Source organism: Esox lucius, chromosome 1, assembly GCF_011004845.1.
Source record: "Esox lucius isolate fEsoLuc1 chromosome 1, fEsoLuc1.pri, whole genome shotgun sequence".
NCBI lineage: Eukaryota > Metazoa > Chordata > Actinopteri > Esociformes > Esocidae > Esox > Esox lucius.
Window position 1 is genome coordinate 25,287,964 of NC_047569.1, and position 11,441 is coordinate 25,299,404.

General features: G+C 42.3%; 1 protein-coding gene across 1 annotated transcript; it reads right to left on the reverse strand.

Annotated features, from left to right (window-relative positions):
• Positions 1-45: 45 nt before the first annotated feature.
• On the reverse strand, positions 46-11,300 carry kpna4 (karyopherin alpha 4 (importin alpha 3)). Its single transcript, XM_010899852.4, has 17 exons — positions 11,070-11,300; positions 9,584-9,628; positions 9,346-9,435; positions 8,880-8,909; positions 8,727-8,779; positions 8,300-8,395; positions 7,933-8,018; positions 7,686-7,772; positions 7,412-7,581; positions 6,971-7,015; positions 6,691-6,822; positions 6,076-6,204; positions 3,049-3,153; positions 2,892-2,963; positions 2,587-2,749; positions 2,363-2,457; positions 46-2,273 (listed from the first exon to the last, which is right to left on the reverse strand). The coding sequence occupies exons 1-17, from the start codon at positions 11,136-11,138 to the stop codon at positions 2,175-2,177; spliced, it is 1,566 nt and encodes a 521-aa protein (XP_010898154.1). The 5' UTR covers positions 11,139-11,300; the 3' UTR covers positions 46-2,174.
• Between the last annotated feature and the right edge of the window lie 141 nt (positions 11,301-11,441).

Genomic DNA, 11,441 nt, shown 5'->3' on the forward strand with positions numbered 1-11,441 from the left:
AGTGCAACCAAGAACCATTGAAATACAAAAAAGGAAGAGTGCATGCAGGTTTCACTGTTTATTTTATTGAAGACAACATCGCCTGTAGTTCTAATTCAACAGGTTAACCACCATTTCTTCCATTTTTTTCTCAATTTGAAACCACATCTTTGCTAACCAGGAATGCTGCAAAAAAATACCCTATGTTCAACAAGTTATGATGACCACAAAGTTTAATCAATTTCTACAGTGTTTTTTAAATTAACAGAAAAATCGGGGAAGATTGGGCACCTAAATGGAAAAGAGGGGGTAGGAGCAAGGGTTTGGGAGGTACAGCACACTTGTTCATTCTTGTTAGGTCAAGGAATAAGGCTAAACATGTATCATTGTGAGCCACCTTGGCAAAGCTAGGGGGTCCAATCCCCCTGATACTTACCTCCAACTTTGGAGTGCCTCAAAATTCAAAGGCAGCATCATTATTGCCCATCCTAAAAAACATTTTCAAATTCTCTAAAATTGATCAACATGGGTTGACCATTTATACTAATGAATATAAAACAAAGATTGTGGTTGGATGATGCATATTATTGAAGGTGTTGTGAAGGCGACTTCAGGCCTCTCAATGTGCAGTACATGTGCAAAACTCTTCAGATTTTTCAGCAAATCAGAAACTAAAGTCCGAAGGGGAGGGGGAGACATGTAACATTTAAACAGCACAGTTTACTACAAAAGAAAATTACACTGTGTACACAGCCTAAAGAAAGTTTATAAAAAAAAATTTAAAAAAAAAACTAAAATGAACTGTGCTATAGTTTAGTACATGCAAAGGTTATGAATCAAAGTTACATAAAATGGCAATTTTTCATTTCATCTCCTTGTGATAAGTCTAAGCTCAAAGCTATGGCAACAATACTGCAAAGCAGTGATTTTTGCTTCAAGAAGAAAAGAAAAAAAACATTAAATCATGCTAGGGGAAATAGAAGTCATTTGGTTGACAATAGTGATGTCAGAATTTCACAGCATCTAACCCATATTGTATGGTTATTATTGTGGGAGGGTGGAATATGATCCATATCAATCACCTTACATAAGCAATGAAAGTAAAAGCAGAAAATAAAAAGGTACACACTGGAGGCAAACAGAAACTCAGAATAGCCACTAAATGCATCTTTATCCAATGCACCCGCTGCCCCACTTCTGCCCATATCATTGTCCAGTGTCAATTAATACTAACTTAATAACAATTAAAACTCAAAACAAAAAAATCCTTGTGACGACGTAGTTTTTTTCCACCCACTTCCAAAGTATCTTTCCGGGATTTGTGTCTGCCTCTTTAGAAGCCAGAATTTATTCTTGTATTTTCCTTCGTTGCGTTTCTCGTTTTTTGTTACTCTTATGTTGTATTTTTTTTCCTCTCTGCATGCGTTCACATCCAGTCTTCTTACACACTCCAGGCACGCACGCACATACAGTCACTCGTCCATTCTCTCGCACACGCGACACTTGACACGCGCAGCTGGACTCTGGCCCTGCCCACCGCCGCGGGGGGAGGGGGAGATGGCCCCATCAAGGGCCTCTGATTGGAGGAGATGAACCTGGCTCCTCAGCACTGAGTCCAGACATTCATACACAATGGGTCCATTCACACGTCTGATAGCGTGGCCGATTGGGGGAGGGGCGCCCAGGAGGTGGCGCCCCCTCTGGTCGGAGGACCGCAGAATTGTGATATGGTTCATCTTACGCTTGGATAGTTGAGTTTCCTTTTGTGTTTTTGTGATTTGTTGCCTACAAATTTCTTGATTTTGAATGTCTTTGGTTCTCCCCGGGCTGGGATATCTCCACGCGTTTTTGTTGTCATTGTAGTAGTTTGTTTTAGTCGACAGCTCCGATAACAAGGCAGTTACTCGGCATGTCTCAACGCATTCGATGTAGATGTTTGTTTTTTGCAACATGTAGCCACTCACTCTCACTCGCACCCACTCGCCATCTCAAACTTCATTTGGGCTTGTTCCCCCGGAATGCCAAACGAAATCCACACATTTTCTCTCTGATAAGATGCAGCCATGGATCCCACGAGCCAAGCACAATGGATCTAATTTCTCACATTCTCGCACTCTCTTTCTCTCCTAATATTTTTTTTTATGTTGAACAGAGTGCTGCATCACGAACAAAACTCAAGACTTCCGAGATGCCTTCTAGAACTGGAAACCCTCTGCTGGCACGTTGGTGGATGAGTTGAAGCCGTACGTTCCCCCCTGGATTGCCTCAGGCACCAGGCTGGAGTCTTCATCAATCTGAATGTGAGAATAAGAAGTAAATCATCTATATGAAGACATTCCATATAACGTAATAGGCGGTACCTTGACCATGAGGTCTGACTTACATCATCAGATGAGAAGAACTGATCAATAATTTCATAGGCCAGTTTATAGATGTCTTCATTCTCATGATTTTGGAGCTGCTCTACCTTCTCAAGGCCTGAGGAAGGAGAACAAGTGTTGGATGAGTAGTCAAATCTACACATCCGCTGGGATATGAATGATATGTCCAACATAAACCACTAGGAAGACCAATGATCGGTTTAACAGAACACAGCTGGGCTCTTACCACCACACTCCTCAATGAGGTTGGCAATAGCCTCTGCCTCATCGTCAGCCATCTTGAGGATGTTGCTAAGGCCATCCAGGACCACCTGCACCACCTGGGCATCTTTCACAATCAGCAGGTTACAGAAGGGCGGAATGACCTGCTGCTGGATCAGGTACGCCACCTATAGGCCCAGAGGAGAAGAATTTACATAATAAAAAGGTGGATGTGTCAGTGTAATTGGATGTCAAGGAGTGGAGGGGGTGGTGTTGTGTGCAGTAGACCGGTTGCAGGTAAGCCTCAATTGAGATAGCTAGGATGCTCACCTGATCCTTTCTCCCACTAATTGTCAGGTTGCTGATGGCCCAGGCTGCTTCTTTCTGTGTTCCAAAGTCTCCCTGCAATATATATTGTTTTATTCAGATAATATTTCAACTGCAATTTTCAAGAAATAAATAAAGCAATGAAAGTAATGCAACAGACCTTGTCCAGGAGGTGGATGATCATTGGCACCAGGTTGGCATCGATGACCGCCTGCACCTGCTGCTGGTTGCCTGCTGTGATGTTGGACAGGAACCACACTGCCTCCTGCAGGAATGAGGAAGAAACCGCAACACTCACTAACAATTCTTTTGCCATACAGGGTAAACAGTCCGTCCCTGACTGAATGTTTTTTTTTTCCCTTCACAAAGAACAGACGAGAACAACATTGGAAAGGACATTAAACAAAATGACAGACTAGACTGACAGAATAGATTGTTAACTGTATCGCCTTATATAATTCACTGATGGCTTTTATTTTGAAAAAGAAAATGTGAATTAGCACTGCTGGCATAATATCCTGCTGCTAGATGAACGGCCATAACTAGTTTACGGTTATATTGCGACTATTTCTGGTGAATTTTTGAATTTTGACTTAGCATTTCTTCAGAACAGTCAAACACTTTGCTGGCTACACGATTCTCTCGTCTTTTCACTTGACGTAAAAGTCCATTATCGTCACCTATATTGATACAGTAGTTATTGTGTTAATGTCATTCACGAATGGCAAATAATCTGTTAAAACGGCCAGTGGCAAAAGCCATACAGTAAATAGATGCCATTTGTGGTGGAGGTAAACTTAATAAGAAACGTTACTCAGTTTAACACAATGGTTAATGGTGTCTAACGAAATATTCAAACTTGACGTGATTTAATGCATAACAACATTATATAATGTCAATATGCTATACCCAGCAAATGGTCAGCTCTGTGGTGTTGTGGTTAAAGACACAGCCTTTCACGTGGGTGACCTAGGTTAGAATCTTGAGAGGGCAGCCATGATCAACACTTTCTATTGCGGGCTGGCTGAACTAGGCTTCTTGTTTTTAAAGCTTTTTCACAAATATGGTTACTGAATAAGCAGTCTGTGTATCTGACATCACCCAGATGCCAACGTGATTGTAATCCAAGATTTGTTTTCTAGGCCACCTTATGTTTGTTGCTCATTGAATGTACATGGGCCACCTGAAGTAAACGACCATTCAAAAGTTTGGGTCACTTAGAAATGTACTTGTTTTCGAAAGAAAAGCACATTGTCCATTAAAATAACATCAAATTCACAGGACATACATTAGTGTACACATTGCTATGTTGTATATGACCATTGTAGCTGGAAACACCTGATTTTAAATAGAATGTCTACAGAGGTCCATTATCAGCAGCCATAAGTCCTGTGTTCCAATGGCAAGTTGTGTTTGCTAATCCATGTTTATCATTTTAAAAACCTAATTGATCATTACAAAACCCTTTTGGGATTAATGATAGCTGTTGTGCTGATTAAATTAGCAATAAAGTTATTTCTGATGAATACATGTGACATGACTGACACCCCTGCATTCAGTACCTGTGCACCCTTCCATTGCAAAGATAACCGCATGCACACACAAGAACACTACTTGTAAATGGATGCACTTATGTAAGCACAGTAAGAGCATGTTTAGACTAGAACAATTGTCCTGATGACTAAGCTATATACATAACTTTATGTAATATGTCAATACTATTTCCTATTAACACAATATAAAGACAAACTCTTGCTGGACCAGAGGTCTTCTTTTAGTTGCTTCCCAATCACACTTTTTTTCCTGATTGTATTTAAGCACGGAGCAGGACTTTCATAAGTTACCACTTATTTGACTCCAATACACACTGAGTGTGACATCGTCTTTAGACCTCAGTAGCTGAGTATCTGTCAGTAAAGTGTACCAAATAATCACGCTTAATAATTTTTTTTTGCATATCTGATGTGAATCAGTCCACAAGATTCTTGTTGACCTAGATAAAACGTAGTGTAAAATCAGTCAAAGTGGTTATAGATAAGTGTCAGGTAAATTATTAAAATGTAAATGACTAAATAATGAACAATATAGAAAATGTCTCGGTTTCTTGTACACAGCATAAATGCCCATAAACATGAGAAATGTTCACAAGTGCAGCTGCAGCTCTGCTGCAAAACTGGTATGCAAACGGTGCTTTTGAACTTTCGAGACTAAAGGAGGAAACACTTGATACTTGGAGCCTGATCAGTGTTCTACTTATTCTAATTTATAGGCTGTTCACCTATTTATTTTTTTATTTTTTCATGTCTTGCCTGGGTTGATTGATTGTATTGTAAGCACAGTACTGTTTGTTTTAAATACTTGTAGGCAACATGCCACTGTTGTTTTTTGTAATGTTCAAATGTTTTCATTAAAAGGAGTATATGTTGGGATTTATTGTTTTGTTTTTTTACTATTGTATCGCATTGGGTATCAAGAATCATGGAATTTCACTGGTACCAACTACTACATTTCTGGTATCGTGGCATCCCTAGAAATGAGCATGTGATCACATGCTCAGAGGTGAAAGAATGGGGATGACAAAAGCAAAACATTCCTGAGACAGGAGTCCAAATATACAATTATATATGGACTCCTCTTTCTGGTGCGCCACCCGCACCAGAAAGCCTGAAGAACATGAGAGGTTCAGAATCAACTGTGTGTTGACTGAGCTAGATCAGACTCCAGGGGCCTGCTGAAAGAGCTGAGGTCCCTGGTCGAGACAGGATGCTGGGGGCGGGGCAGGGGCGGTCGTGAGGCTCTAATCATCAGCCATGTCAACAAGGGAGGGGCCTCTGTTTAAGTGACAGGCCTCAGATGCACTCCGATATCAGCAGAGACCCACGGGTCTTCTGCGCCCACTGTCCACCGCCCGAAATACAACACACACACACACGCATATACACACCCCCACCCTAAAATTCTATTCTAACACAATCATCTTCTTGAGGAGTTTATGATCCAGATCTTCCACGACGCAGGAACTAGCCAACTACTAACTAGATCCCCAAACACTGGCACTCAAAGCATTCACACTAGCATCGTGCCTCTGATATCATCACTTCCAGCATGGTCAGTCAGAGACACACCTATGGCATGTTGGAGCAGTGTCACATGTTCATGTTAGTGTAGGAGTCCTGCGTGGGCGTACCTTGTTGATCTTCTCCTTAGGGTGCGTGAGGAGGGAGGGAAAGTGTCCAAGAGCGTCACAGTTGAGGACCACCTGGGTCTGTTCATCGGTTCCAGTCACTATGTTGCCAACCGCCCGCAGAGCAGCAGTCTATAGAAAAGCACACACATTACACAATCAAGTCCCACGTTGCACAATACAAGTAAATCCAAGCACCAGCTAACATTCATGAAACTAACTGAAGAGATGCAACTGGGCGAGCAGTATGACAGGGAGTTTTAGTAAAGCAGCCAACTGATAAGACGTCCAGGCTGGAACCAAGTCAAATTAGTCCGGGGGAGTATCACAGCAACAGTCAGTTTGCTCACCCCCCCTCGATGGGAACTTGTCTGTCCCAGGCAAAACACTGCAGGGCACAATTTCTAACCAACAATCAGTCTAACACAGAGTCTATGGCCATAAAGCTTACATACCCATCTGGTAAGTGGTATGTAAGCTGGCCTTTACAAAGCAGTGGTTGGGCTTTACAAAGCAACTATTCCCATTGGGTGGGTATCAGTATGCCCAAGCCCCTCTGAGGAGGAAACAACTGCCTATTAATGATGACTGATAGGATGATCGTTGTGTCCGTGTTACCTGGACTTTGACCTCCTGGTGGCTGAGCAGGGGAACCAGGTGAGGGACAATGCCTGAGTCGATCACCATCTGGATCTGCTCATTGCCAGCATCCGTCAGGTAAGACAGAGCCCATACCGTGTCCACCAGGATCTGAAGGAATCACACAATGTCAGTGTTAGCGGGCCAAAAAGCTCAACACCTACCTATTAACACATGGATCATGGTGCAGGGTGCATTTCTGACAGTGGCTCGATGGCAGCAATGTCAATATTTACTTTTCTTTTAACAGAATACTCACATTAACATCAGTATGGTGAATCAGTACACATAGAGCTGGGAGGATCTGAGGGAGAAGAGAGCAAGAGAAAGTCAGTGAGTGAGAGACGCCAACCTACTGACAGTAATTCCCATGCCTGTTTTAAAGGGCTGTATGGTGGTTCAGAGACATGGGCCATGACCATTTAGCAACGATACCCATTCCAAAGACAAGTTGCTCTGAGCAATAAAATAAGCCCTCATTTCCCAAGCTTAGGAGCACACCTGCTGGTACTGCCTAATCCTCCTCCATTCATCCACCCTCTGACAAACGGCCAACTGCTGATCCATTTCTTGCCAGTGATCATGAGACCCAGCTATTTGTATGACACCATTTCAACCGGAAAAACATTGTTTTGTACCTAACGGTAACAAGAAATGGTTGAGAAAATATACACTCCGTAAATAAATAAGAAATAAACACCTCCTGGATGGTCTCCATTGGTGGGGGAGGGTCCTTGTGGCGGCAGAGGTTGACCATGACCCAGGTTACGTTGCGGAGGAAAGTGATGGGGATGGAGGGGCTGATGAAGGACAACAGGGGCTTCACCACACCCAGACTGATCACATAGTCCCTGCACTGAGGGCCGTCGCCTAGGAACAAACAGAGGGTTTCACAAACATTCACCCACAATGCCTTAAAACAACAGAATTGTAAGAGGGGTCCAAGAGACACAGAAACACATCCAGAGACTCACCGATGATGTTGCCCAGGGCCCATACAGCTTGCTCGCACACATTCTGGTGAGGAGAGTGCAGCAGCCGCAAAAACAGGGGCACAGCATCTGCAGGAAAACATGAGTTCATTACTATTCATCCGATAACTATCACCGAAAAACACTAATCTGCAGTTCAGGAGGGCTAACCACAAGTCTATCCAGAAACACCTAGTAGGCTCCGGAGAGCCGTTTGATAGTTCGGCTGTAACTGAGAGCTGGTACTTACTAGACTGGACCACTGCCTGGGTCTGCTCTGATGTTCCTGAGGCAATGTTGGTCAAAGCCCATGCAGCCTCAAACTGTAGAGATGGACTGGAGACAGAAACAAGTAAGATGGCAATGGAGAAAGAGACCGGGCGTACAGGGAGCCAGGGGTGGGATAGAGAGTTGTTTTGATGAACCAAGGAAATACATTATTTCATCAACCAGTGGTCATGAAAATCCTCACACTCAGTTAAGAAAATCCAGACACAAGGACTTTTTCCAAAACAACTCAGAAAATACATTAGGTGCAGGACATTCCAGGAGGTCAAACATACTGTTGCACTATGGAGAAACAGAATATGAAAAGCACAAAGTAAGGTTGTACTTACTTGTCATCTCTGTCCAGACAGTGCACCAGGATGGGGAGAATGCCTGATTTAATCAGGTCATCTATAGGAGGGTTACGGTCACTAGATAACAGCTTCCTGCAAGGAGAAAATATTCTTATATTCACACACGTCAATAACAAACACTCTATAAAGAAATGTATGCAACCATGTTGTGGTGTAACACTGGTGCTGTGGAAGCTACAAGCATGACAACACTACATCAATGCAATCTCATCTTGAATATGTAAGACCGGCGACAATGACAGGGCCAAAGCAGCATTTAGCATGTTCACCAGAAACCCAGACAATTCATTGGCTAGACTCCAGATCTCACCACTAAACATTCTAGAAGGGCTTTTGAAACCATGTTCGAGTTTCAATCTGCATGAAACCACCAGGCCAGGGTGTGGGAGGGGAGACTTCCTACCTGGCTGCTTGCACAGCACTCAGCTGAACTCCCTGGTTGTCACTGGTGGCATTCTGCAAAAGTAACGGCACACAGGGAATCACATACACTGGAAGGAAAGCTGACGGGAAGAAATGTTTCAAACGTTTAAGTGTAAGAGTGAGATACACTTACTTGTACTATTGCTTCAAGAGAGGTGTTTTGCTGCAAGATTAAGTGAGATATTTATTTAGGGATGTCAAACATGGCCAGCTATATCGTCATGCATTTGTTTGCACTGTGGCAGCGCCTAGTCAGGCCTTGTGGGCAGTCCTGACTGGGGGAAAACAAGACTGAATGTCTGGAATATCAGCATGGACTAAACCTTGTTCATTACAAAAATAATTAAAAAATATGTAGCATAGTTGATACTCATCCTCTTTTAATCATGATCTGATAATATTTTATTTCAACAGCCAGAGAACACCTTCCATTTGATTCGGGCAGCATGTGGATCTTTATTAGATCAGAATCACCCGTTAAGCCTTATCACATTAGTGATTACATCAAGGGAGGAAAGAACAATCCCTTTACAAAAAATTGTAACACATGTAGAATATCACATTGCAAATTAGAGGCCAGGGAAACAACCTGGACGTACCGATCTTAAGTCTCCGTCAGCATCAGAGTCCTCACAGATGTCCTCGTGGGGCACATTTCTCCTCTTCAACAGGTGCTCATCCCTTTTATTCTGTAATGAGAGAGCCAAAACAACTCAATATAATGTACATGCCATATGAACATCACAATGTATTTACTATTAAACAGCAATAAAACACTGTTTGAAATGCATTTCTATTTAGCCTGACAGATAAAAGGTAATAAGACTAGTGATATACCTTGCGGAGCTCCACCACCACCTCTGTCCTCTGTCTTCTCATTGTCTAAATGGGAGAAAACAAATACCATAGAGTAGTACCAACAATACTAGACAAGTGTATGGTTGTTTTTTAAACCTCAACAACCCAAAATCAAGAATGTATCTTCCCAATAGGATAAGATGACAGTCTGTGTACTCGTCCTTGGAGAGCTATTCATAGTCAATATTCATGAGTTCAATTCACAACCCTGGCAGAGACAGAACTTGTCTGCACTGACTGAAATTAACTCACAATCACACTTAGACAGTGACAATATTTACATAGACTGACTTTAAAAAAAAAAAAACTCTTGTTTCAGAGATGTTCTGTTCGTAATGGTTCTTGTTTCTGTAGGGTGGTAATACGAAGGACCAAGTAAGCACCAGACTGACATGACAAGGATATTATTGTAAAAACTGCTAAAATATTGTGTCACAGTGACTTTTGTCAACATCATTTGATACCGAGGGGGTATTACTGCTACTATTCCTGATGTCATGGGCCCTGCCCCAACACAGGACGCGAAACTAGTAAGCGCCGACAGTTGCTACTAGCTAGCTAAACATGATAGCAAGTTATAGACGCTAGCGAAGAAGCCGAAAGTTACTTGATAAACCTATTTGGGTGCCTAATGTCAGCTTAGTAAATATATCTAGCTATTTAAATTGGCTGGGACGGATAGCAGTGGATGTTCATTCTGCGTAATGTTCTCTTTGGTCGTAACGTTACTTAGCTAGCTAGATAATAGCATAACGTTACAATTTCAAAATCGTACTGGCTTACTAGTACAGTATAATAGGTCTGTGTTTAAAAAAAGATAGCTACTTAGCTAGTTAGGTTATATACTATATAGAATTGCGTGTAAATAAGTTAGCTTCATTACATACATTGGAAAGTATAGTCGGGGGAGGGGTGGGTGGTAAGTTACATTTTAGTTGGTTAGCTACTGTGGCTAACTAGTCAACGCGCTATCCAAACACTGATGGCTTGTTAACGCTAGAATGGGATTAGAATCTTGTGCAGTAAACAAAATCATCCCCCTGAAAATATTACTATGTCGATACTGAACCACAACATCGAACATGGTGGTTTCAGATGACCGTCGATTAACAGCTAACATTAGGTAGCTAGAACAGCGTGTTTGTCAGTGTGCTATTACGGCCTAGTTACAGTAGTATCAAGTTAGCTAGCTAGCCAACTAGCGGGTTGGTGTTGCTAACTTCAGTTAGAGCTTTTATATTGGTGCGTTTCACGTCAATGTTACTTTTTGCCAGTTTACAAAAGTCGGCTGATTGGATAGATAGGAAGAAAGGACTGAATATAATTGACGACAAAATTAGGGCCTGGTTTGGGCTGGATGCTATGTTCCAGATCCTGGAAATTACGAACGACGTCACAGCGCAGCCCCAAGCAACAAAATAGCGCATACGAAAAAGGAGCCCTCGACGGAATTATAATTCTTTACCTCCAAATCGCGGCCCTTGTTCTTGAAATTCTTCAGCCGCTGGTTGTCTAGTTTCTCGTTGTCAGCCATGTTAGCAATTTTTGCTTTTTTTTTTTACAACGGTTTGAAATGAATTAGTTGCTAGCTAACGTTATCCCTTTTGAGTTCCTTTTTCTCAGCCCTTTCAGTTACCGGACTATTTTTTGCTGGTCTTTCCGCGGTGCATACTGGGAATGCCGGTGGTAGCGACGTAGCCTCGCTCTCGCGTAGAAGGGTGGGGAATTCCCCATGTCGCTCATTCATTGGTCTTGCGAAAGAGGTAACCGCCCGGTAAATCCTCACTAGGTTGCGCTGTGGTTTTTCAGTTTACAGTCTGCGTATCCCCAACGCTCT

Coding starts and splice junctions, on each gene's coding strand:
- kpna4 (XM_010899852.4), bottom strand. CDS start 11,138: ATGGCTGACAACGAGAAACTAGACAACCAGCGGCTGAAGAATTTCAAG. Junction 6,823..6,970: donor TTCACCATACTGATGTTAAT/GTGAGTATTCTG, acceptor TGATTCCTTCAG/ATCCTGGTGGACACGGTATG. Junction 2,750..2,891: donor TTAGTGGGAGAAAGGATCAG/GTGAGCATCCTA, acceptor CTGGGCCTATAG/GTGGCGTACCTGATCCAGCA.